Source organism: Pituophis catenifer, unplaced genomic scaffold (assembly GCF_029215685.1).
Source record: "Pituophis catenifer annectens isolate HBS135680 unplaced genomic scaffold, rPitCat1.0.hap2 SCAF_9, whole genome shotgun sequence".
Taxonomy (NCBI): Eukaryota; Metazoa; Chordata; class Lepidosauria; order Squamata; family Colubridae; genus Pituophis; species Pituophis catenifer.
Genome location: NW_027256889.1, coordinates 28836009 through 28863317, shown reverse-complemented (window position 1 = coordinate 28863317; position 27309 = coordinate 28836009). Strand labels below are relative to the sequence as shown.

General features: G+C 43.9%; 1 protein-coding gene across 2 annotated transcripts in view; it reads left to right on the top strand.

Annotated features, from left to right (window-relative positions):
- MACF1 (microtubule actin crosslinking factor 1) overlaps positions 1-27309 on the top strand; it is a 323369-nt gene that overhangs the window by 155416 nt on the left and 140644 nt on the right. For both annotated transcript variants that reach the window (XM_070949227.1, XM_070949228.1), the window contains 13 exons: positions 1922-2115; positions 3478-3640; positions 4197-4280; positions 4964-5071; positions 5718-5816; positions 6466-6621; positions 6808-6896; positions 7760-7895; positions 11430-16613; positions 17385-17534; positions 19119-19334; positions 21451-21600; positions 22975-23169. In XM_070949227.1, coding sequence (XP_070805328.1) covers positions 1922-2115; positions 3478-3640; positions 4197-4280; positions 4964-5071; positions 5718-5816; positions 6466-6621; positions 6808-6896; positions 7760-7895; positions 11430-16613; positions 17385-17534; positions 19119-19334; positions 21451-21600; positions 22975-23169 — 6924 coding nt within the window. The remainder of the gene's footprint in view (positions 1-1921; positions 2116-3477; positions 3641-4196; positions 4281-4963; positions 5072-5717; positions 5817-6465; positions 6622-6807; positions 6897-7759; positions 7896-11429; positions 16614-17384; positions 17535-19118; positions 19335-21450; positions 21601-22974; positions 23170-27309) is intronic.

The window sequence follows — 27309 nt, the reverse complement described above, 5'->3', positions numbered from 1 at the left end:
TTCTTGAAAACTGAAAATAAATGACAGTTTTCAGCAAAAATGTCATAAATTGTGGTAATGTGACCACAATTGGGAGGCTGCAAATGACCATAAATCCAGGATGGCTGCTGAGCACCCGAAATGTGGTCACATGAGGGCCCGGGGGAGGGAGGGGGGCAGAGTCAGAACTTTGGAACCAAGTTGTAACTATCTTTTGGAGGGGATCTGTCATAACTTCTAAACTGGATGTCAGTCAAGGACTACCTGTATAAGAGTTTTCACCAAATAGAAAAATCTATCACTTTGATCATGGAAAACAGAAAAATTAGTTAGCCTAAATAGTCCTGAACTGGATGAGGCACATAAGAGAAAGTCCACTAGAGAAGGTTAGCTACATAAGAGAAAAGCCTGGGCAGCAGCAGGGAACTGGACACTCCACCAAACAGAGAGGAGCATCTCCTGCCTTTGCCCGTGTGCTTGACATCAACCTGAATTCTTTGGTTCTGCACGCAGCCCTCTTCCACCAGAAAGACCAAGAGCTGCTAGGAGATTATCCAAATCCCAGGGTTTGGTGCTGGGAAGCTGAAAGGAAACATCCTGCCACAAGGCCTGGGGAAAGGGGTCATGTGAGGCCCAGACCGAAATCTCACCAGAAGCTGCTAAGGGACTTGCCTCCAGAGAAGGGTTCCTTTCACTGAATTGGCTCCACTTGAATCCTCACTCAGACTCAACCCCTTTTGTTTACCCCTCAGTTCATGCTGTTTTGGAGGACAGTCACACACAAACCTCCCTTCAAGCAGGCCTGAAGAGTCCATGCCAATGCCAGAGAGTGAGATTTGGCTTCTGGGAGGGTTGACAAAATTGCTGTGCTGGAACCTCTTTTTCCCCAAAGTATCTTTCTCCAAATTCATTTTGTAAAAACAAGGAAGAGGACAAATCTGTCTTCCTTACTGCTGGAGCAATGAACTCTGCTCACTAGGCCTTTTTGCTCATTATCATCAGTCAACAAAGGAGGCGCCTCTGTTTCTAAAGACCAGACCACTGCTTTTATGGGGTTTCCTATTCAGCCAGTCGATGAATTTAATCCTGAATCTGTCACTGCCAGAATTATCTAGCAGAGAGAGATAATTACCACCCTTCAGCATTCAAAAAACAACAGGAAAAAATGGATGCACTTGTACAATGTTTATAGCAGGGGTGAAATCCAGCAGGTTCTAACAGGTTCTGGAGAACCAGTGGCGGAAATTTTGAGTCGTTCGGAGAACTGGCAAATACCACATCTGGCTGGCCCCAGAGTGGGGTGGGAATGGAGATTTTGCAATATCCTTCCCCCAGGAGGGGAGGGAATGGGGATTTTGCAGTTTCCTTCCCCTGTCACACCCACCAAGCCACGCCCACAGAACCGGTAGGGAAAAAATTTGGATTTCACCCCTGGTTTATAGGTAATGTTCCTGCCAGGAAATCCGTTCACCTGCAGAAGGTTCGGTAACGGAGCATGTTGTTGCCTTGGTCATTCTGTGAAGGAACAAGCTGCACTTGAGGGTGAAACATCCCCTTCTGAACATTCAGCTCATTGCAAGTAGGCTGGGGCAGCTGTTGTGGCTGAGGACCTCAGTGGCATCCAGGTTTCTTGGCCGAGCAGCCAATGGCTTGTGGGGTTGGTTGACAGGTGGTTGGAGTTTCATTTTTATGAAGAAGTCATTGAAGTCAGGTCCTCTGGAGTATTGTAGCGACACATGAATGTGTGCTGATTGTTGGGGCAGAAAAGCAGAGCAAGATTTGGAACAGGGCTGCAGAAACCCCACCTGTGAAAAATGAGCAGGAATAGGCTGAGAAAGAAGCCACCAGGAAATGGCCTTTCTCTATCCAGGATCACTTGTCTGTTTTTTGGTCAATGATAATGTTTGCTCCTTGTCCTTGTTGTGTATCATTAATATTCCAGCACTGGATCAGTGAAGTGAACACCAAGAACGCTGTTTTTGCAACCTTGGAGGATGACTTGGCAAGAGCCAAGGGGGTAGCGGACCAGCTGTACCGCTTGAAGCAGGAGCGCAGCCTGGACCTGGAGCACTACCAGGAGAAGGGGGCTCAACTGTGGGATCGCTGGCAAAGAGTCAGCCTGCAGATGGAGACTCGGTAAGGAAGGGGCTGAGTGGAGCTTTTTGAGATTCTCAGAATCAGCTTATCAGGCTTTAGTATCTCCAGTTCGGCAACATAGTTCAAAAGGAATGGCAAAAACAAGGCAAACTGCTTATAGCCTTGACCAAATTTTATTTTTGATTATCTGTATAGTTCTCCCTAGAGAAGTCTGTCACATGTGACGTTTGGATTGCTCTGAACATAAGGTTTTAATATATTCTCTTTTGATTAGTTGAATAAGGATATTCTTAGATTAGACAAAAGACTTTGTTAATATTTTTATTCTGACATGATTCTTATTAAATCAGTTCTGTTTTTAATTATTGAATATCAACTTCAGTTTAACAATGCTCTAAAGTCTTAAACTGATACAAAATATGTTGCACCAATTTAATGTTTCCTCAGTATTTTTATTTAAGCTTAATTTCTTGTAAATCTTTTATCTGTTGGTGTGAAAAGACAAAATACAAGCTGTCTTTTTCCTATTCTCTCTTGATAGCTCCCATTTTCTTCTGAGCTTTGGTTTACAAATGTTTCATGCATGATCATGAGCTTTTCCAGAAGAGCGGCTGACCACTAGATAAATGTTACTGCCGTTATTACTTTCTGTCTACACTTTGGTTTTCTGGGAAATCTGTCCATTGTCCATGGAATATCCATAAGAGTATCTTTGCTCTACCGTTTCTCTCTTCATTTCTGCCCTGCACCAAGCGGTGTTATTAGTAAGATTTATGCTCCCCAAACAGCCACTTTTGGATAAAGATCAGGAAGAAGGAAGAAGAACTACTTTGTGTTCTTTTGAAGGTAGCAGACAATCTAAGGGGCAGTCGCACTGTGGACAATCGCCCCATCCCATCCAAGGATCAGGTAGCCTGACTGAAAGGAGCTGTGAGTCCCTAGAATGACTCCAGCAAAGAGCTAAGGGTGCTGTGGAGCCTCGACCTCCTTGGATGTGGGCTCTGCAGTCTCCTGTACTCAGAATGAGTGGAAGCCTTGGAGACTGTTTGCAAAACCTTGGGGTTTCTTGCAGAAGGACATGTCGATTGCTGTTGCTGCTGACCTGGGCGAATTGACCGACCAAAATAAATACATTCTTGATGCGTAGTCTGTAGTAAACCTTTATAGATTACAAACCACTTCAGACAAAGGGTGTCTGAAGAGTGTGGTCAAAAAAAAATTGGGAAGGACAAAGGTATTGTCATGGCCATCATCTTGACTTTTTTTAAAATCATACTCTGTGGATGTCCCTGGAAAGGTTTCCCCTCTACTGTTCTATTATAAGTGTACCATGTTTGAAATGTCTTTTATCAGTTGCCGTTTTCTCCTTTCCTTTGTTTCATTTCCTCCATTTCTTGGCAGAAAATCTGATCTGGAGAATATTGAGGATGTTCTCCGGGATTATCGGAACTGTCATGGGGCACTTGTCCGGTGGATTGAGCAGACCACGGTCCAGCAGGAGCTGATGAAGCCTGGACAAGCAGAGGACAGCCGGGTGCTCTCAGAGCAGCTCAGTCAACAGATGGTAAGGATGATGGAGAGACGCAAGAACCTTCTTTCTCTGGAACTACAATTTCCCTCATTCTCATCCAGGTTCAATCACCACATGAATGTCTTGGCACTTGGAAAAATAATGTCTCCAGCATTTGTGAACAGAAAGATTCAGCACTTTATCGTGTCTAGATCTGTCATGCTCTAACTTCCGTAGCAGCAGATGCCTCATTTTTTCATAACGACAATTGCTATTGCTGTGAATTTATTAACCTCCTGAGAAAATCTGTTTGATTTCAGTATCAACTGCATGCTAGACTTAATGGCCTTTTGGTCCAACATAGCTGGCCAGCCCTTATATCCTTCAGAATATGAATTGAAAAGGAAAGGTTGTGTCTTCCCCAAGAGAGACTGAAAACACAAGGGAAACACAAAACCTGGCTTAATAATAGAGTCAGGTTATTGGAGAGGCCATGTGGGTATATCTCCCTGCTCCAAAACGTGGATAGAGTAAAAAAAAAAAAAAAAAGGCAGAAAAGCATCCTGCTTGTAATTGTAATTTTGACTTTTGCTTTTATTTTGAATTTAAGGCACTGTTTGCTGAAATAGAAGCAAATCAAGCCAACCTGGACCAGTGTCAGAAGCTGTCACAGCAATATTCAACTGCTGTCAAGGTAACATATTTCCTCTAGTTGTACAAAGAAGACGCAGGCAATACAAAGACAAAGAATGCAGAATTAGATGGGACAGAGTTTGGCAAAACTGAGGCTGGTTCTGAAATAGTCCTGGGCATTTGGGAAGGTTATTTTAGATAATAGGCAGATCTTTGCCATAAAGAATGTGTGAGTGCACTGCTGGACTGTGCTGTATAGCAGAAAAGAAATTGCTAGGAATTCATTGTGATTAAAGCATTCAACAGTATGTTGTAATATTTATTAATTATATTATAACTGTATTATTATTAATATTATTATTATTATTAAATATTTTGTTACGTGCATCCAAAGTACAGATGTTTCAAGTAATTTTCTGTGCTGCCTTGTAACTTTTGAAAGAAATTGGATCAGGTAGTTCCATTGGCAGCATTCTGAATAGGTTACCATAGTTGATAATTAATCAAGTTCTTTGCTTGCTTCAAAGAGGAGTGTTTTTTTGGGGGGGGGGGATGTCTAGTAACTGCTCCAGAGTGGGTACAGAAGTGACATGACTCAGTAAATTGGTTGGGGCCCAGTTTGCTTTGGGATGGTAGGATGGTGAAGATAGTTTACTTTGAGAAAGAGTATCAGGGTGTATTAGTCGGATGTAGGAAAGATCGTCCTGCAGCACCAGAATTCCTTTCGTCATTTTGCCCTCTCAGGAGTATGAGTTGCAGCTCATGACCTACCGTGCATTTGTGGAATCTCAGCAAAAATCCCCTGTGAAGCGCCGGCGTGTCCTTTCCTCCTCCGATGCCATCACACAAGAGGTGAGGTATGGCCCCTGCTGGCCTTGAGTTTTTTCTCTGCAGTGCTTGGTGGGCCAGAGGATTTTCAATTCTTAGTGTTGCTCCTACAAACTGCTTTCTTTTCAGTTCCTATTAACTTTTGCCTTTAGAGAATAAACCATTGATGAAAATTACCCAAGAAAGCCAGTCAAGTAGTTGGTCTCCCAAGCCATGTACATAGATACAAACTCTTGGTTCATGTGCTTAGTCAAAATGATGGAAGCTTTTATTAACTGGAGCTCTTTGACACTGAACCACTGACTGTCCTGCTAATAGGGAGAGTGTAAGGGTTGCCCTCTGCCACCTCTGGAGGGTTCCAGGACCCTCCATCTTGAGGGTCAAAAGGAAAGCTCTTGCCTTTCACATCATACAGACCACAATTCTTCTCGCCGCTAACTTAAGACATGCTTGCCTCATCCCCAGGATTGGTTGTGAATCATCCCCTCCTCTTTGCCTTCCTTTTTCTTTCTTTTTGTGGGGAGGAGGAGGAGAAGAATCTTGCTTCTGAGGTTTCTCCTTTGTTTTTTGCGGTGAGGGAGAACTTTCTGTAAATGAGAACCATTTTACTTTATGCTTCATTGTTGTTGGCTTTAACGGGTGTGTTCCTTGTGCTTCTCGTATCTTGTAGTTCATGGATTTACGGACACACTATACAGCCTTGGTCACATTGACTACACAACATGTGAAGTACATAAGTGATGCTCTCCGGCGCCTGGAAGAGGAAGAAGTAAGGACAGAATTTATGTAATCTGCTATTTGCCTTGTGGCCCCCTGGAGTCTTGCACCAGGTTTTATCTCATAGGCTCATGAGCAGTTGAGTACCCCCCTTAGGGAGGCATCAGGATTTCACCAACAGAAGCATATTAGTGCAAAGCGGAGAGTCTTGAAGTAACTCTGGACTCAGCTCATTAAATGGAGATCTGAGCTCCTCCTCTAGAAGCTGTTCCCACAAGGGGAGGACCCAGCTCTATGTCCTCCAGGCTGGTTGGTTTAGCAGCCAAGACAACGGACCTTAGCAGAACTCTGCACTTGGCATTCAAAGTCTTTTAGTTTCATGTCATCTTTGTACATTGTTTCACCTTTCCCGATACACTGGAGAGGACCTGGACCTGGTAATTCTCTCCAGTCTCCTGAGATCATTTCAGTTTCAACATTGTTCTGTGCCCTTCAGCCCTTCTTCTTACACCCTGAGAAGCCCCCAGGCAGGTTTATATTCACTCACCTTAGAAGAGGACATCAACTACATTCTGGTTCTAGCACACTGGTCCCATGTAGTTTTACATTGTTAGGCCTGTAAGAAGCATTGTGGGTATCGGTGGCATTGGTGTATATATTATGTATCACACTTCCATGTTGTTTGATTTCATTTTTTGCAGAAAGTTGTAGAGGAAGAGAAGCAGGAACACATGGACAAGGTGAAAGGACTCCTGGGCTGGGTTACAAGCTTCAAACAGAGTCCACCTCTCAGAAGCATCTCACCCACAAAGAGGAAAATGCTGGGAGATATTGAGAAGTCCATTTTGGAGCAGCAGGTGCCTGCATGGGTTGAGGGCCTACCTTTCCTTTTATGTTTTCATTATAGACCATGGCCTGTGTCACATCAGTCTTACTTAATTGATGTTTCCAGTGCTATCCACCTCTATCTGAGCTGCTTCTTGTGCTCATTTTTTGGGGGGAAATGTATCATTAGAACTTTCCCTGCTCTTTCTTTCTGTCAGGGCTTGAATGAAGAATTGGCTGCAAAGAAGGAGGACATCTCAGAAGCTATAAAAACTACTCAAATATTTCTTGCAAAGCATAACAACAAGTAAGTTGAGAAAATAACATGAACTTGGAAAGTTGGATTAGTGCAAGCCTGCAAAGCAGACTCCAGAATAATTTTTAATGAAACTTTGGCAGATCGCCAAATTGTACAAGTTATTTGCATTTTTACTGAAAATCTCATGATTTTGACCTTTTTCTGGGAAAGGAATTATGTAAAGGGTACCCTGACTATATATCTCAGCAGAATAACTCTTCAGAAACATAATGGAATAAGATCAAGTTTGGAAATGGACCATTTCTGGCCAGGAAAAAGAAAATCCTGAAAAATGTCCCCTAGAAGATCCTGATGGAGGAGAGGCACTGAGGGCTTTAGGCCACTCCATTCTTAAGGCCTCTCCAGGATATCTGCATGAGTGATAAAACAAGTCACGATGGTGTTTGCATTGATGCAGTCAACATACATAAAAGCCTTATGGAATTTTGATCTTGACTTCTTTTTATCATAGTATTTCTAATGGATTTTTATTCCATTTGGAGGCCTCCAAAAGATCTTGATGATGGTGGTAGTGGACCACTTAAAGAAAAAGGCTGGGCATTGCTGCCTTTGTAAATTATTCCATCTTCCTATATCCCAGTCACATCTTGGATATAGGAAGTGGTATCAATGTTGACATATTAAATAAACACCTATTGTCAATTATTCCTGCTAATAGAGTACAGTATTATACTAGCCACCCACCATTCACACCTGAGGCCTCAGAAAAGTGTGGTTCACTGATGTTCAAGGGGTTTGGCCAGGATGACCATTTGCATGGGCAACTTTGTGTATGGGAATGCAGAATCTCCATCAGCTGCTGCCCACTGGCTCTGTTTCTGTTCCAATCTGTCTTTCTTCCCATGCTGCAGACTTTCTGACCAGGAGAAGGTGCAAATTTCAGTCCAGCTGGATGCGCTCAAAGAAACTTATGACCAGCTCTGCTGTGATTCCACAGAACAGCTTCAGCAGCTGCAGAGACACATGGCTCAGGAGATGGCACATAAGGTAGCTGTTTTCCCATTGCCTTTATTTTCCACATTTCTGCCATTCTTTCCCCAGCGGTAGAAGAGACGGTTCATGCTTAGAAACATCCTGCAAAACTCTGAAAGTTCATACAGGCAACCACCCATTTTTGTTCCACTCCATTACCAAACGAGGAGGAAGTCTCGGTCTGTATGGATTACGGGAACCAAGCTGAGAGGGTTGCTCTCTAGCAGGCTCTCTAGCAGCTAACAGTTAATAGATGGTAGACTAGGCCTGTCCCCTGAAGGGCTCCTCTCTTTCTTTCTTTCTTTCTTTCTTTCTTTCTTTCTTTCTTTCTTTCTTTCTTTCTTTCTTTCTCTCTCTCTCTCTCTCTCTCTCTCTCTCTCTCTTTCTTTCTTTCTTTCTTTCTTTCTTTCTTTCTCTCTCTCTCTCTCTCTCTCTCTCTCTCTCTCTCTCTCTCTCTCTCTCTTTCTTTCTTTCTTTCTTTCTTTCTTTCTTTCTCAAAGAGGATGAGTAGTTTTGTGCTTCCTCCAGTAATATTTCTCTCATGCAGTTATGAAAAGCTTATCAAGGTTGGCCTCTCACCTTATCACCATCCATTCTTTGAAAATAAGTACAGCTTATATAAAAAACATGGGGTAGGAAATGTCCAGGTCTGCTTCCATCTTATTATCAGTCCCTCTCCTGCATTTGGCTGCTTCTGCAAGAGAAGAAGCTGATAAGACACCTGAGGAGGAGCCCTTAGCAGATCCTGTGTAGAAGAGACAGTGAAGGTGGAGGGGAGGGTTGTTCAGGAAATGGAGAACAAAAGGTGAACGTCACAGAAATAACCCAGATGACCTACAAAGCAGGGTTAAGAGCTTGGCTGAAATAGGATTTATGCTTGTAATCCCAAAAGAGCAAGGAGAAAGAATTTTTCTCTTCCCTCTCGAGTAGCCCATGGAAAGACTATACATGGCCAATTCACAGCCTATGATACTGTCCAATTATAAATGTGTCAGTGGTCAAAAATGGTCAAAACATTTCTTCTTTCAGTCCTGTTCTTCTGCAGCCTTCTGCTACCTCTTATACCCTTGGCCAATTGTCTGAGCATCCTTTCCATCTTTGTTACTGCTTTGTTCATAAGTCCTATCTGAATATATCTGTATATCATTGTATATAAATGTGATATTCATGTGTCCAATGCAACCTGTATATCTGTGTGGAATTGTGTTTTTAATGCTTGCAGGATCCCTCTACTCTGAAGCATTGTAAACCAAATCAGCCAAGCAGATAGATGTCAGTTTTTTTATTTGGGCATACCCGCTGCAGAAAAAGGGGCGCCGTTTTAAATCATAGTATCACAGCAGGTGCCATCAGAAAATCACAAAATCATCAGAGGGCTCTTCTCCCAAGTGTTTTAACCACTGAATTTGGGGTTCTTTTGTCACAGCCTAGAAAAGCTTCCTTATTTCTTCCTGTCCACTGTGATCCCTCTTAGGAACCAGCATCCCTTTATAATTCTGGATGCTTGATGTGGAACACGTTGTCATTGGTTCTGGGGAAATGGAGGGAGGGAGAGGAATCTGAAAGGTATTTTTCAATTTCATGTGAGAATAAGACTAAAGTTCTGAAGTTTGGTTTGGGTGCTTCACAGTTGCATGGAACCTCTTACACATTTCTGCTTGTGGAAAATCTCCAACCCTTGGGGGACAGAAGGATTGTTCAAGTTTTAAGGCAATGGGTGGAGCAGACAGAGCTGCACATCCAAAACACCAAAACTAGCAGAAGCCTCTGCATTGAGCATGATGATGTGTCCCTATTGTTTTCTGTTTCGTGTTTATTTACTATTCAGAATAACTACCATCCTTGTTCACAATTTTCTGTTGTTGTTTTTGAAAAACTAACCTTCCTGGAGTTTGCACCAAAAATCTCAGTCTAGAAATGTGGGGCAGTTGTGTGGGTTGGGCTCTGTGTGGGTGTTCTTTCTACTTTTGTGCAAAACAAACAGTCGCATGCCGGACGCTAACCCCCAGCTTTTACACTGTGTGCGCCATACGGCTGAGCTGCTACCTAAAGGCTCTGTCTTTAACTGCTCACGGCAAAGCCCCCAACTCGGGTAAGTAAGAAGCCTTTTGACGCCCCTCCTTCTCTTTCCTTCTTGTTTTAATATCTGGCTGTGCATGTCTGGAGTCGTGGCTGTGGTGATAGCAGGCTTGGAAGGCCTTTGCAGTTGAACTGCCATCCTGCCTTGCTTGGCCCAGGGAGCAGGAGAAGGTCACAGGGTGCAGTTCTGGGTTTAACAGAAGAATCTCTTGGCAGAAGAATGCTCCACAACTTTCTCACCTGTGGACCTGTAGTCTTGATGGTCCAAAACGCCCAAGATGTAAAGATTCATAGATTCTCTTCCTCTCTTCAGTTAATGCTGACCTGCTAGACCGAGAAAACACAGCATTTCCATGACAGGCATCAATTGTGTGTCGTAGTGGCAGGGAGGCTATCAGCTTAAACTGCAGCTTTGTCATTTGGATCACTTTGTAGAATTGTATTTGCAGGGAATTAGGCCCAATTCCCATGTGATTGAAAAGCATTTCTTCACAGTTGTGCTTGCAGGGGAAGATGGTTAATGGTAAGCAGGTAATTTGGTCCTCCAAGGGCAAACCACATGTGCTTATTTACTATATTTAACATGCGGCTTCATTGTCCCTTGGAATTGGGCGGCTCATAAATTCAAATAAAATACTTTGTACAACTCAAGAGACAGTACAAAATGCTCCCTCTTCCCCATGACTACAAGAAACCTGTCAGGTAAGTTGGGCTGAGCATGAGGGATAGTGCCAAAAGAAGGACTAGATCTTATGATCTCTTGGTTTCTAGCCCAGCTCTTTCCAGTGCTTCAAAATAACTTCTTCCAAATATCATGCAATTTAGATTTTTCCACGTTAACTTTAGAAGAACTGCAGTGCCTTGAAATTAAGAAAGTCATGTTTGGATAGTAGAAAGCACTTGGTTGCATCCCTTCCTCTAGGCTGCCACTCCCAAACCAGTCAAAGGGATGTTGTGAAACTGCAAAGCAAAAAGGGGACCTGTTGCCTCTTTAGGGAACTTCATGCTTTCTCCTGCTCCCTTTCCTTGGGTCCACATGGGTGAGCTGTGTTGTGGTCCTTCTGTGCTTCCTGTCTCCTCCTTTGAATAAAGGGGACTATGAGGAGTGCATGACTGTGGTTCTTAGTATGCTTCTCTCTCCTTTTCTGTCTTTTTCCCCTGGGGAAAGTGGCTGCAAGGATGCTCCTGCTGCTTTGCTGCTCTTGCTGGGTGCCCAAAATGTCTCAGTAGTGCCTCACCTGTCTGGCTAGATTGAGCTCCAGACTGTAAACAATTTGCAAGATCAAAATTGTTCCCACGTTATGTCATACAATGTATACATTACCAACCTAATTAAAATCTGCTCTCTAGATCAGTATTCACTACGCTTTAGTTGACTGAGACATCTTGGACTGGGATGCATTTATAGGTTCACTATTATTGTGATTCTGATTTTTTTTTCTCTTTCCTCTCCCTGCTCCTCTGCCCCAGGGAAATGAGGCTATTGCTGGAGTGCTAGATCTTGGCACAATGGAAGTCTTCTCTATTTCTGACGCCATGCAACAAGGTCTCCTAGACCAAGAAACAGGCCTTCTCCTCTTGGAAGCTCAGGTGATCACAGATGGTCTGATGGTTCCCAATGCCAGGGAAAAGCTCTCACTGGCAGAAGGCCCAACAACAGACATAATAAATGGCAAGATCTACCAACGTTTAGAGGAAATGCAGGAAGCTGTCCAACTGATCAAGAACATGCAACTCAAAGGTAGCCCGTTTCATCCTGTTGTTGCTGCCATCGAAAATGGAATCATCAGTGAAAATACTGGGCTAAAAATAGCACAAATACAGCTTCTCACTGGGAACTTTATAGATCCTTCCAACCATGAGCAAATTGGTTTAGAAGATGCTCTTCAAAAAGGCATCATTACCAATCATTTTCATGAGATGTTGGTATCTTGCTTGAAATCTTGTGAGGAGGCTTTGACTGACCCAAATTCAGCTGAGAAAATTAGCTTCAATGACCTGATGCAGCAGTGTGTCCCTCACCAGGAGACAGGGCTGAAATTGCTCCCAATAAAACAGGTGTCAGGTGGGATGGTGAGCTTCCAGTCAGGCCAAGAAGCAAGCATCCTCTGTGCAGTTCCTGAAGGACTGGTAGAAAAGGAAATGACAATGGAATTACTAGAAGCCCATCTCTTTGCTGGTGGCCTTGAGGACCCCAAAAGCGATTGCCAGTTAACTGTGGAGGAAGCTGTAAGACATAATTTAATTAAACAAAAACTGGCTTGTGATCTTCTGGTCAGACAACTGCAGACCGGTGGCATCATAGATACCCTTACTGGAGAGAGACTTTCACTACAGAAAGCGATAGAGGGAGGCCTGGTGACATCAAGGCTTGCAGTGATGATCCTGGAATCCCTTCATTCCTTTATAGGACTTGTGAGGCCTGAGTCAGGAGAGATTGTGCCTGTTATGGATTCTCTGGAGCAAGGTATCCTAACTTCTGAACTGGCTGATAAAATTTTAAGAGGCAGGCAAAACATCAAAGCACTTTTTAAAGCAGAGACTAATGAAATCCTTCCATGGAAGAAAGCTGTTGATTGTGGAATCCTGAATAAAGATGTTGCCAAAACATTAAAATCAACTTGCCTCCCTGACTTCATTCCAGAGATGCCCCTTTCTGGCCCTGCAAGCAGGTTCCAAAGGAGAAGCTCTTCCTCTGCTCAACCAGCAGATCACAGAGAACAAAACAAGGGTCCCTTAAGAAGCTGTGAAGAAAGGATGTTGCTCTATTTGATGACTCACAGCTATGTAAATATCCACAACGGTGAAAAATTGCTTCTGGTAGATAGAGAGTTAAATAGCCTGTCCGAAATCCTGGTGCCAGCAAAAGAAAATGGCTCTAGCATTGACCTCTTAGAAGCTAGCAAAATGCAGCCCCAAGAATGGTGTGAGGATGTTGGCAGGAATGCCGCAATTGAAGAAATTGGATTCCACAATGAAATAATTTTAGAGAAACTCAGGCTTAATTCATCTGCATCAGAAAACAAGCAGGAACAAAATCTGCAACCTCACATTTCTCTACCTAGCAAAAGAATTGAATTGGAAATTGGAGATATAAATGAATTTGTGAATGTGAAGGAACAAGAAATGGTAGCTGATTTTGCAGGAGACTTCAAAAGTGAGATGGATGACCCCAGAAGAGAGCAAGGTTTGATGATGATACAGAATAAGAGTCATATGGAGTTGCAAGAATGCAAGTCCAATTTTGAAACGGAAAGTAGGAATAAAGAAGTCAAGTGGGAAGAACCCAAGCTTGAAAAACAACTATCAGAAGAGGAAAAGATGACATTGGAAGAGCAAGAAAGAGAAATGGGAAAAAATGATGTCAGACAAATAGAGTTGAGTGTTGACAGTTTGGAAAAGATGGAAAAACCTCACATTTTAGAAAAAGAAGTAGTAGCAGTAGATAGGAGGCCAGAGGCTACCAACTGGTCAAGCATGGGAAAAGTGCAAAACGGATCAACAGATGGCCTTTTTATTCAAACCGAAGGGAAACCTGTAGATGGACATATTAAAAGGGAGCAGTTGGCCACAGACAAAAGAGTTGTTCCTAGCTATCAAAGTGCTAGTTCTCTATTGCCTAAACTATCTGCAGAAGACAGCACTCTGAATGTGTTGTTAAGGCAGCTGCAAGAAGGTGGCATAATTCATGAACAGACAGGGAAGAAAATGCTTCTGAATGAGGCCATTGCCTGCGGAGCTGTGCCCAGCCATACGGCCATTAAAGTGATGGGTGAGATGAAAATGTTTAGCGGCTTCTTTGATGCAGAGACCTCTGAGTCATTAACCACTGAAGAAGTAATCAGTGCAGGATTGATGGATGAGAACCTTCTCCAGAAAGTATTAGCTTCAGATCAAGCCATAAGTGGTATTATTGACCCATGGAACAAAAACATTTATTCCATTAAGGAGGCATCTGAGTTTGGGCTATTGGATAAAGAAACTGCTACCAGAATTCTGGAGGCACAAATAGTTACTGGAGGAATTGTTGATTTCAAGCGTGGCAAAAAAATGTCAGTCACTTTGGCTTCCAACCTTGGCCTGATACACAAATCCAGTCAAGAAAATCTTAAGAAGCTGGAGAAAGCATATAAGGGCAAATATGCTGAAGACACAATTAAAGAAAAACTCATTGCTCTGCAGGCTGAAATAGGAGGTATCTTGGATCCTAAAACTAATGAACCACTGACTGTTATTCAGGCTGTAAAAAGGGGACATCTGAGTGAGGAAAAAGCCTTTAGACTCCTAACTAAGCAGTTAGCCAACGGAGGCATCCTTCACCACAAGACTGGCATGAGACTTTGCGTAGAGGATGCTAGGGAACATGAATTGATCGATGAAAACCTCTATCAAGATCTCAAAAAGGCAGAAGACATATGCCTGCACCATTCCATTTCTCCTGAAATGAACAAAATTGTGTCCTTACCTCAAGCTATATCCCTTGGATTAATCAGTTCAGATTTTCAAAGAAAAGTTCAAGAAATACAAGCCTCAACTGGAAGCATATTTGATCCTGACTCTGGCCAGAAAATTACATTGAATGAAGCTGTTAAGAAAGGATTAATATCCAAACCAGTTATGGAACAAGCAGTAATCGCCTCTGAAATGAAGGAAGCTATTCTTTATCCAGGTAGCTGTAGATTGGTCCCACATTCAGAATTGGTCAGAAGGAGCAAAATTGACATTGAGTCAGGGCATAGATACCTAGAAGTTATTCCCTTTCAAGACATAAAAGATGAGGTGACTGGGAATGCATTGTTGTGTTCTCAGGCAGTTAAACTTGGCATAGTAGACCCCACGCTTGCTTTGAGGTTGCTGCAGGCTCAGGCAGACACAAATGGCATCCTGGAAACTTCTACTGGCCAAAGACTGTCCTTGGCATCTGCTCTGGAAAAAGAAGTTCTGGATGAAGATACAGCTAAAATCATTGCTATTAATCAGATTTTGACTGGAGGGATTGTTAGTGCTGAGAGTGGAAAGCGGTTAACCTTGAATGAGGCCACTGAAAAAGGCTTAATCACCCCCAAATTAGCCAGTGCAATTCAAGTACCTGATCCAGTCAGTAATAAATGTGGACATGACTTAGAAGAACATAAAGGCCCAGAGCCCCAAAGGTTGCTGCAAAATAATGCCTCAAAGCCTGAAACATTGGCCATTCATAAATATCGTAGTAGTGAAGAACAGATGAAGCCATCTGAAGCAGTGGACTCCAATACTTCTGCCAATGCTGGCATTGCTTCATTGAAAGCAGGTGGGAAGATGGAGAGAGATAAATCCATTCCCCCTTCCCCTTCTACTGTCTCAACTGCGGACAGCTCATTCAGTCAGTTTTTAGAGGAGAACAAACTGGCACCTGAGCTTGCCTTCATGTTGGACCCAGTTGAAGACCTGAGAGTAAAGACCCAGAAAAAAAATAGTAAAAAGAAAAATAAGTTGAGGAAGAAAGAACTTTTTAAAGGAAAGCTAGAAAGGCAAACAAGAAGTAATCAAGAAGCTGAAAAGATACTGGAAGGAACTTCCCCTGTGGACAGTAGCACGATTAACAGAGACCAGGAGCAAAAAGAAAAAGTGTTTCAGCCAGAAGAAAGTGCTTGTTTATCCCTTGGCCTTGAAATAGCCAATAGAACCCTGTACGTAGAATCTGTAGAGGGTCAGGCATCCAAAGAACTCAGTTCTGTAATTCAACAACAGAAAGAAGACGATGATATACATTTCCAAGGCTCTACCAAGATTGTGTCCAACAAGCAGGCTGATAACAAATTGCTTAGGGATGCAAAAATGGAGCTACCAAGTCAAGGTTCAGAATTAAAAGCTCATGAACTCAGCACTTTGGAAAGTGTTGACTCAAAAACCATTAAGAAGAAGAAAGCAAAAAAGATTAAGAAACAAAGCGCTCCCTCATCAAATTCCAGGGACACCACCATGACAAGAATCAAGGTGGAGTTAATCCCTAGCGCTGCAGAATCTTTGCAGGAAAATCCATCTGGTGGGGTAACAAGCCCACTTAAACGAGGTGGAGTTAAAAGTCAGGACCATCAGGTAGACAGGAAAGAGAAGCAACATGTTGGAGTTGAAGAGAGCCTTGCCCAAAAGAGAGATGCACCAGAAGAGGTTTGTGTACAAAAGGCAAGACTTTACAGAGATTCTTCGACAGATACCATAGAAGAACAAATATTGCTTAAAAAAAAGGAAAAATCTTTTAGCTCAGAAGAGCAGGTACCCAAGTATACACAATCTTTTGAGTCTTCTGAGTCAAAATTAGAAGATCTTCAGAACAGAAAAAATTTAGAGGACAAGTTAAGTTCTTACTCCTCCGTGACATCATTCATACAAGAAGGGGTCAAAGAAGTACTTGGAAAAGATGAAAACATTGATCATAAAGAGCTGTCCATGTCTTCAGAAGCAGAAAAGTCGAGGCAAGAAAGTGACATTATTGGACCAGAGGGACAAATGCTACAAGACAAGGAGTTTCCAGAAAGCAAAAAGTATTATTCTGAAAAGTTATGCATGCAGCAGGAATCAGAAGAAATCAGAGAAGTCGGGAATGTTGATGATTCTTCCTGCATGGTTGAGAATACAGAAGAAAAATGTCAAGATGCTTCCATATCTACCAAGGTAGGTAGTTTAAATCTTATGGCTGCTCATGCATATCTTGTGTTAACTAGACAACTAGTGTATTTGTGAAGACAACATAGATAACTAGTGAAAGTTGTCTGGAAGCCACTTTATACTGGTGAAGGGACCTGGCTTGAAACTGGGGAACGCTGAGTTCTAGACCTGCCTTAGGCACAAATGGGTGACCTTGGGCCAGTCCCTCTCTCACAACCCTAGGAAGCAGGCAATGGAAAACCACTTCTGAAATCTTGCCAAGAAAACTGCAGAAACAAATCCCATAGTCTTCTCCTTGAACTGTCAAGCTGAGAACTATACAGCTTTGTAGCTGCTTTATTGTATTACTTATTGGATCAAAATCCAGAGGGCAGTAACAAAGTTGTACACAGTCAATCAGTGTTGTAAATTATCTAGCATAAATGGTAACATCTGCACTAAAATGTTTAAATTGAACAATATTGCAGCTAAAAGCCTAGCCAGAACTTCATATGGCCAAATACAAAAACTAGTTTAATACAATGCTGGAATATTGCCAATTTGACGGGGACTGCTAAACATTTTTAGAAAAGGTTCTAAGAAGGTGAGGGCATTCCAGAGAAATGTTTGCTAGAGTTTTGAAAAATGACCATCAACTTAAAAAAATGTGATTGGAAGAAAAGAAACTTTGGTTTTTTTTAGAAAGAAGTAATAGTGTATAAATGTAACAAAGTCCAAGAGGAAAAGAGATGCTTCTCCGTCCATATCCCTCCTGCTCTTTCTTTCCTGCTCTTCCAGGCTCCATTTAGCAAATGGCTTTGCCTGAACTATGATGAAAGGCTGGTTGCGCTGCTCTCCAGAGTGCGGAGCATTGAGATGCGCATGCAGAGGGTTCAGCTGGCAGAGCTGAACCTCCAAGCGCTGCAGGAGCTGCTTCGCCAGGCTGAGGTAAGAAGCAGGCCCTGACCTCAGAAAAGCGTGCCCGAATCTCTTGCTCGGCTTGAGGACACCGCCGTGGGTCAACCCTACGGGGTTGTCCAGATCAGGAAACTGATTCCACAGGGTGGCTCTAGTAACAGAATTTGGCAACTCTGCCTGTGTTTTCCCTCCCCTTCTTCTTACACTCTAGAGCAGTGTTTCTCAACCTTGGTAGATTGAAGATGGGTGGACTTCAACTCCCAGAATCCCCCAGCCAGCAGCGCTGGCTGGGGGATTCTGGGAGTTGAAGTCCACCCATCTTCAAGCTTCCAAGGTTGAGAAACACTGCCCTAGAGAGTCATGGAGGAGCCAGCCCGAGCCTCTTCCTGGTGCTTTCTTCTTTCCCAGGGCTTAAGGAACGCCTTTGCCCTTGTTGGTTTTGGAATGGCTCTCAAACATTGCCCCCAAGGCCATCTTCATGGCTCTCTGCAGGCAGAACATCCAGAGGAAGGCTAGGCAGTCAACTGAGGCTGGGACTAGGAGCCGTGTTGGTTTGGGCCTGTAGCTGCTCCTGTGAGCACAAAACCGGGTTGGTTAAAGCAGGATGCCTTGCTTCAGTTTTCATTCTTCCTTTACTACCTCAGCGACTGGCAACAGGGGACCTAAGGAAAGCCAAGTGCTGTTCTGGGTAAAACAGCTTTGACCTGAAAGTTTATAACTCAGAGAAGAGACTCTGTTATTCCAGAGATGGAAGGATCCCTTGGCTCAAATTAGCAGCTTCCAAGCCCTGGAAATTCCCCCTGTGGATCCCAAGCCCTTTCCAACTCCCCCTTGCAGCCCAGTCCCCTCTGCCAGTTGCCAGTCTTTGGGATATACTGTATGTCTAAGACTAGAAAAATATGGTTCTGCCAAAAGCAGGTGAACTGGGCAGGTTAGGGATGTATCCTTGCCTCAGTTTCCAAATGGTTAACAGCTCTTCATGTCTGTCTGTCTTTCTTCCCTTCTCTTGCTTCCCAAGTTGCCTTTATGTGCTTGAGTCCTAACATCCACTGGGCCAAGAATGGGAAATGGGTGGACTTTATGGCTAATCACAAAGATGATGGACTTGGAGTTGCTCGTGGCTGAGTCCTGCTCTCGATGAATGAGGCTGGGAGAATGGAGTTGCTTCCTGCCTTGTTTGTGCATTTGGACTGGACTCTGGACACCCTTGGAGCACATTTATAAAGTGCTGTATTTGTAACCGTCTTTTTTCTCCCTTCTCCAAAAATAAAAGTTGTGGAGGAAAAGATATAAAAGCCACATTGTGCCTTCTGATTTTCACAGACCCCAGTTAAGAAGCACTCTTTTAAGCCCGGTCTCCTCTAATTACATTTAATTACACTTTAGCCATGGAAAGAGGAGCTTTGTGGGAAGCAAAACCTGAGGGGTTGGTTTATATAATCCAGCTGTTTGGCTCCAATTTAGCTTCATGCTCGGACAGGGAAGCCAGTGCCAGAGCTGTGAGTCTTCTACTCGGGCAGGGTCAGGGTGACCTGGAATGGGCAGACAGAGGTTTATTCCAGACTTGGAAAACATTTTGCTTTGCTTAGGCTAACAGCATCCTCTTCATCTTAGGCCTTGGATGGAGAACTGAAGGATCTGTCAGCGCCTGTGAATCAGGAACTGGACGCTGTGGAAGGGCTTGTGGCCAGCTCTCCTCAGGAGGTCCCTGAGCAATTACTGAGGGCTTTGGAGAAGGATGCCAAGAATCTTTTGAAGTCTTTCGGCTCCGTCAGTGATGTCTTGACTTCTTGGCTGCTAAACCTGCGCACTGCAACAGAAGCAGAAAAGGTATTGCCTTCTTTAAGGGCCAAACACATTCCTGGTGGGAACAATTTATCAAATGTAGGACAGTTCTGGCACTCAAACTCTCTAGAAAAAGGCTAGGTGAAAGTGAAAGATGATGGTTATTCCATGTGGTTTTTTTACTTCACGTGTGACACAGAGCAGTTGATCTGGGAATTTTTTTCCATAAACCAAAAGTGAACATTTGGAGCCCAACCTCATAAAGTCAGGTGGATTTTGGAGGCCCTGTTGCAATAAAATTTGCTGCAGTTTAGTTCATAAAGTAAGAAATGGCTGTTAAAGTACACTTCCTGCAGTAGAATACTGCTTCTGTTTTTCATACAAAGCATGTTGGTACAAGGAAATGGCATACATATATACTGAATGTGAGGTGGGCAGAACTTATCTGACATTTATTTATTGTCAAATAAATAAAGTACCTTTTTATATTATATAAAATTTATAAATAAATATATTACACACATACATGCATTCTCACACTAACCTGATACTGCAGCATTAATTACTGCATCATTTGGTTAGAAGAGAGGAGCTTTATTTTGAATTGGAAAAAAGATGGCTGACTGGAACCAATTCATTAATGGCTCCTGGGCTTCTCTGCTACTTGTTATTGCTGTGCTAAATGAAAGGTTCTCTTGTTTGCTGCCAGATGTTTTACCTCCATCCCAAAAGGGAGACATCTAGGCCTTTCCCCACTCTCATGGGATACAGCCTTTTCCTTTGTATCTGCGTGGTGTGGCATTTTCTCCCCTCCTCCCCATGCCCAGCCCAAATCATCCTTGGCTGCCCAGCGTCATAGTGGCACCTTCCTCCTAATTTCGGCACCATCCAGGAGTGCCTTCGAGCCATTCTGCCACCTGTGGTGGGGAAGTCGGGAGACCCCAAAGAGAGGTGGGGGAGGGATCAGCATGGGGCCAACAAAAGGCTTGCCCGGATGGTTTTCTACTGACTGGAGCTGGGTGAGGGACATGGCAGCTGAATGGTGGGAAGGTCTCTCTTGAGAGAAGGTCCAATTCTGTGAGGCAGTTGGAGCCTCAACTGCACGGGGCCTCTTCTTCCAACCGAATGCCCTCGTCTGATTTTATGAGGAGCTGCCTTTATTTGTGGGGGTCCATCCAAACACTGATTTCTTTTCTTCTGCCATACAAACTTCATTCATTCATTCATTCATTCATTCATTCATTCATTCATTCATTCATTTATGTGTATCCCAGTGGTGAAATATAAAATTTGTTACTATTGGTTCTGTGGGCGTGGCTTGGTGGGGGTGTGTGTAATGTGACTGGGTGGGCGTGGCCAACTTTTTTTTTTTTTTTTTTACTTTTAAAAGCATTTTTTCTACCACCTGGTGGTAAAAAAAAAGCTTTTAAAAGGCTCTGACGATCCTAGCTGAGCCGCGCGATCATCAGAGGCTTTTTTTTTTTTACTTGTAAAAGCATTTTTTTGGCGGAAGAAAAAAATGCTTTTAAAAGTTAAAAGAAAAAGCCTCTGACGATCGCATGGTTCAGCTGGGCATGGGGGTGGGCAGGGATTTTTGCTACCAGTTCTCCAAACCACCCGCCGCCATCACTACCGGATCAGGCGATCTGGTCCGAACCAGGAGCATTTCACCCCTGGTGTATCCCACTTTTATTATTTTTATAAATTACTCAAGGGCCAAACATATCCAACATGTCTTCTTCTTCTGTTTTCCCCACAACAACAACCCTGTGAGGTGGGTTGGGCTGAGAGGGAAGGACTGGCCCAAAGTCACCCATTTGGCTTTCATGACCAAGGCGGGATTTGAACTCATGGTCTGCCACTTTCTGGTTCCTTTCTGCCCATGTGGCAAAAGGTTTTTGAGAAAGGTACTCCTCTTTCTTCTTCCCTTGTTTTTCTGCACTTTCTTAGAACGTGAAGCTTTGTGGCAGTTCTTCTGTGAGGCTGCTTTCAAAAACAGTTCTGAGGGAAAGCCTCCCTTTGTGGCATTAATTTCATTTCAGAATTGTTCCATGTCTTGAAAGGGTGACTGTTTTTGCTAGATTTGATGCCTTTTGCTAACTTTGTTTTGCTTATGTGCTTACATATCGGTTTTAATTCTCTATTCTCTTTTTATTCTGAGGCTAAAATCCAAACTCGGCATGGCGAACTCCATGGCAAATTGCAAGGGCTGCTGAAGTGGGTGGCAGACACCACCCAGCAACTCAATGTCCTTGAATCCAATGCCAGGATTGAGGCCGGCAGCTGGACCCTCTACCTTCAGCGATACAAGGTAGCCATAGCAACAGCCACATTAAGGTTGTTTGCAAGAGAACAATGTAGTTTTGGGGACGGGTTAGGTGGGTAGGGAATAGGTGGAGGTGACATTTCATTAACCGTGCTCTCTTCATCTCTTGAGACCTCATTCTCTTGTGAGCTGTTTGAGCTTGCAAAATATCACAAAATGCTGAAGGCAGCTTTTGGAACTAAGGCGCATGGCTCTTCTAGCATTGCACAGGACAGGCATTGACCTCCCGGATGCCCTTGGAGGGTCTGGTGGGAGATGCTTCCCAGGGGAAGGCCACAGGCCTTTGGCTGCTGGCACCCAATGGCCAGAAGTAACTTTCCAGGCAAAAAGTTACGTTTTTTTGTGCCAGTTTCCTTGTTCTTCTCCACAAAACTTGAACTCATCCAGGTCTGTGTTCTCCCTTGGATGAACCTCTCCCCTCTTCTGGCAACTGCGGCTTTTGGCCTGTTAGTGAGAGGGGGTGAGGGATGGACGAATGATGGCAACTTATCATCCATGTGTTTAAATTTATAAAGATTGCTTTGGGCCAGAACCCATTATAATCTGCAGTGATATGTTTGGGCTGTAACCATCTATGGTGATGAATTCTGCAGGCTCTTGATATGGGGATTGAGAAAAAGTTTCCTTTCAAGAATTTGATAATGGATGCTGGATTTGTTCCCCTTCCTCCCGAGACAGAGACATTTATGGTACGGCTTTCATGAAAAGAGGGAGTCCCCTGTTTCAACCAAATACTGTTAGACATGGCTTACTTCCCTGAACTGTGAAAAGAGATCCAGAGCAATGCAGCAAGTTAGGGCTTAGTTTCCTTTGGGTAAAAGAGAGCAGCACTGGATCCCATTTTATTAAGGGCTGCTGGTTTTTTTTCTTTCTCCTGGTGGCAGAGAAAGGATTGAAAGCTATAAGAAGTTAGCTTTTAATTAGCTACAACCGAAATGTGGTTTGAATACAGGACTGTGCCATTAAAATGTTTAGTCTTATGGCAGGGAAAACATCTCCAGTGCACTTGCAGATATGGTGGTGCTCTAAAAAAGGCATGGCTAATTCACGATATATGTATCCTAATTGATGTAATTGAGCTCTGGATGATGTCACTGAAGACCCTGCCCTGTGGTACACACTACCTTGATGATTTCCAAGGAAACAAACTCTTGGAGCCTAACAGATCAGGGATGTTAGTTTGTTGTTGGCCAGAGACAGAATGCAGTGGAAGCTGACTTTCAGAACAAAAAGAAATCCAATGAACCGAACCTCAGATGATGCCATAATGTGGTTTTTTCCAGTTGAGTAATTTCTGCCCAGCCTCAGCATAATTTGCCCTGCTAACAGTTTCTCTTTCTGTTCTCTTGATATGGCCAGGAACTGGCAAAGCCCCTCACAGAGACTAAAACTCAACTTGATGAGATGGCCTTGAATATCGAGTTCTTCGTTTCTGAGCATCTGCAAGACTTGAACGCTGAGCAAAGCGAGCAGTTGCTGAGGCTGCTGAGTGACCTGCAGAGGTCTTTTGGGGAGTTGTCCGAGAGAGTGACCACCCACACTGAGGTCCTGCAGGTCTGTCTCCAGCCAGTAGAGCTGATGGAGGAGATGATGGGGTGGACTGCCCTCTTCTGGGCTGCCTTGTCCTTGACAAGGAACAGTGTGGTTGTGGTTGTGTGTGCATGTCTGGCTTTTACCCTTGACGAAGCAGTGGTGCGCCTGCTGGGCTTTGCAAAACCTTTAGGGTAGTCTCATTCAGAGCATTGAATGAGTTCAGGACAAAAAGGACTCCTTCTCTTGGCACTGCTGATCAAGAAGTGCTGATGAATAGAACTGTCCTGGGCAAGGAAGACAAGCAGAATGTCTAGAGCAGGGGTATAAACTCACATTGTCATGGCGTCGTCACATGACATATCGGAACTTTTTCCCCCTTCGCTAAATCGGGCATGGGCATGGCCAGCAGGTGACGCATCCGGCCCATGGGCCAGGAGTTTGACAGCCTTAGTCTAGAGGGCTGGGAGGAGAGACAGGCAGGCAAGGGAGGTCACAACAGATAGAGCGTGACTCCAAGATTAGCCAGAGTCTTTGCAAAATGCCAATGCAGTTGTAGGCAACATCAACAGAGCAATAACATCAAAATCACGAGAAGTGTTAGTACCACTTTATGCTGTCTTGGTGAGACCACACTTGGAATACTGTCTACAGTTCTGTTCACCACAATACAAAACCAATGTGGAGACCCTAGAAAGAATGCAGAGACGAACAACAAAGGTGATCAAGAGACTGGAGGTTAAAACATATGAAGAACGGTTGCAAGAATTGGGTATATCTAGTCTAGTGAAAAGAAGGAGATGATAGCAGTGTTCCAATACTTGAGGGGCTGCCACAAAGAAGAGGGGGTTGACCTCTTCTCCAAAGGACCAGAAGGCAGGACAAGAAGCAACAGATGGAAACTTATGAAGGAGAGATCCAACCTAGAATTAAGGAAAAATTTCCCAACAGTGAGAACGATTAACCAGTGGAATGGCTTGCCTTCAGAGGTTGTGGGTGCAGGTTTTTAAGGAGAGACTGGACAGTCATTTGTCCAGAATGGACAAATGGGGTCTCCTGCTTGAGCAGGGGGTTGGGCTGGAAGACCTCCAAAGTTCCTTCCAACTTCGTTACTCCATTCTGTATCCAAGGACAAAATCAACCCATCAGTCTGGACTGGCATTTCTTACCTGTTGTCTGGCAGATCGAAAAAGGATATGGGTGCTTTTCTGAAACTTTGGCCCTCTTATGACCTGTGTCAAGGACAGATGGACAGGGACATTCCCAGTTCAAAAACATAAAGGAACTAAAATCAATACTCTCTGTTGTTATGCTGCCAATCTGAACAGTTTGGAATCAACAGATGAAAATCAGCTCTGGAGACTCATCAGATCAGATTAACAGAGTTGGAAGGGACCTTATAGGTCATCTAGTCCAACCCCCTGCTCAAGCAGGAGACCCTATACCATTTCTGACAAACGGCAGTCCAATCTTTTCTTGAAAGTTTTCATATGTTTTAGTCTCCAGTCCCCTCATTATCCTGGTTGCTTTTCTTTTTCTAGAGTCTCAACATCTTTTTTTATAGTGTGGTGACCAAAACTGGATGCAGTACTCTACTCCACCAAGTTTTATACTTTAAAACTCCACCACACTTTATACCTCTTTTGGGGCTATCACAATTTCTTCCCAAGCCCCCCAAAGTTACATTAATGCTGTTACTCTATTGTTGGTTTCCCCTTGCTGTCATTTAAGTTGGCTTTCAAACACAGACAAATAAATCTGTCTCCCATTTCATTTTGTTTGAATGTCTGAATAGCCTGCACTTTGTTCTTTTTGAGATTACAAACAGCAGGAGTTGGACAACCATTTGTCTGAAATGTTATAGGGCACTGATGGCTAACCTTTTTGCCGTCAGTTGGCAAAAGCGGGGGGTCGCGCGGGGGGGTCGCACACGTGCACGTGCATGCCCATACCCATAATTCAATGTGCCCCGTCCCCCCACTCCCCCCACTTTTGGCGCGTGATGGCCCGGTGGGCCCAGTAGGCCCGGTTTTTTGCCCTCCCCAGGCTCCAGAGGCTTTCTAGGAGCCTGGGGAGGGAAAAAAACGACCTCCCCCTCCCCGGAGGCCCGCCAGAAGCCGGAAATGGCCCGTTTCCCGACTTCCAGTGGGACCGGAAGGCCTGTTTTTCACCCTCCCCAGGCTCCAGAGGCTTTCTAGGAGCCTGGGGAGGGTGAAAACGGCCCTCCCCCCCCATCCCGGAGGCTGGAAACTGCCCGTTTCCTGACTTCCGGTGGGATCAGAAGGTCCGTTTTTCACCCTCCCCAGGCTCCAGAGGCTTTCTGGAGAGGATGAAAACAGAGGCCCTCCAGAGGCCGGAAAAAGCCCATTTTCTGACTTCCGCTGGAGCTGAACCAGGACAACACTTGCGTGCCCACAGATATGGCTCTGTGTGCCACCTGTGACACACGTGCCACAGGTTCACCATCACGGGTATAGGGTTTCCTGCTTGAGCAGAGGTTGGACTAGAAGATCTTCAAGGACCCTTCCCATTCTATTATTCTGTTATTCCAAAATGCAAAAGCATGAGAGTAACAGTCACTCTTTGGGTTGTCATTTAAATGTGGTGGAATTTGTACATAATGTACATTAGCATAAGCTCCTCTAATTTATTACATATAAAAACATTACATATGAAACAATCCTTAAAGGTAGCTGACCTAGATTAGGTGTCCCCAAACTTTTCAGGTTGGTGGGCACTTTATGGATTTGAGAGCAGATCATTGAAGAAGATTTCTTCCAGTTAAAGTATTGGATTTTGCTCCAAAAGCAGATCTTTGAGTTTTCTCTACTGAAAAATTTATGCACTGAAATAATTTAAAATTCAGTGTACCAAAATTCACTAAATGATTATAGTGCAATTATTGCTTAGACACAAATCTCCAAATAAACTAGAAAATACTTTATTGAAATATCTGCAAATATTTAAAATTAACCCAGCAATGTGCTTGTTCTTATACAATACGGCTTCTGTTGTTGGAAAATATGAAAATAACTATTTTTTTCTTTTAAAGACAGCATGCATCCTCAGACATTTTCTGAAAATTTTAATTCCAGTGCTTAAATTGCCTAACTTTATTAATGATTCTCTGAAAAAAATAAAAAAATAGTAGCACAAAATCTTAAGCCAACATCCCTGTTTCAGTGGGGGCACAGATGCCTGGGTTCCTCTCCTTGCTAGAGAGAAGCGGGGCAGGGATGGTTAGGTTTTTAAATTAATTGTGGGGTGTGTGTGTGTATATGTGTGTGTGTGCGCATGCATACATGCATGGAGGGGATGTGGGGGGAATTTCATTCCCAATCTGAGGGAGAAGGTAACTTTTGCAAAGGCTGCAGTTGGAGAGGGAAGAGGGAATCTTTCCCTGCTCAGATGATCAAAACCTCTTTTCAGCTCTAATTTTGACCCCAAAGGAACTTCTGGGTTTCACCCCAGCCTCCTTGGACCTTGATGCCTTCTCCTTGGGCTGCCCACCTTCCTCCACGCTTCTGGGCACAATCCTGTTTCTGCTGCTCACCCACCCTCTGCCCACCTCCCCTGTTCAGGGAAGGGGGGTTTTGTTTAACAGTGGTCTCTGTCCCACTGTGCTGTTCTGCCTCTTGTCTCTGTGTGTATTAACCAATGTGCTTTGCCTTTTCAGATTGAATGTGTCTCATCCCTAATGCAGAAGATCTCCTTACACTGCCGAAGAGCACTTTTGAGGAGAGCTTCTCTTACTCCCTTTCTCAAACTGCTTCTGTTGTTTGGCTTAAGTCTGCCAGAGACAGCAGGACAACTCATTTGGCCCAAGGGTCAGAAGGGACCAAGCATTGGTCAGAAGGATGGTCCAGGGTCACACATCATGCTCAATCACCTGAAAGTTACTCTATGCCCAGAGCAGCCTCCCCCAACCCAGCATCCTCCATGTGTGCTAGACCTCAACTCCCACAATCTCCAGCCTGCCTGGATGGCCTGAGTTGAAGTCCAACACCACTGGAAACCACTAGTTGGGGAAGGCTGGCCAAAAGACATCTGTTTGTGTGGAATCTCTCTCTGTCTTGCTCTCCTTCACACACCCAAACACCCACCCACCCACATACACACACACACACACACAAGGGCTGTCTCAGGAATGACCTCTTGTAGGTC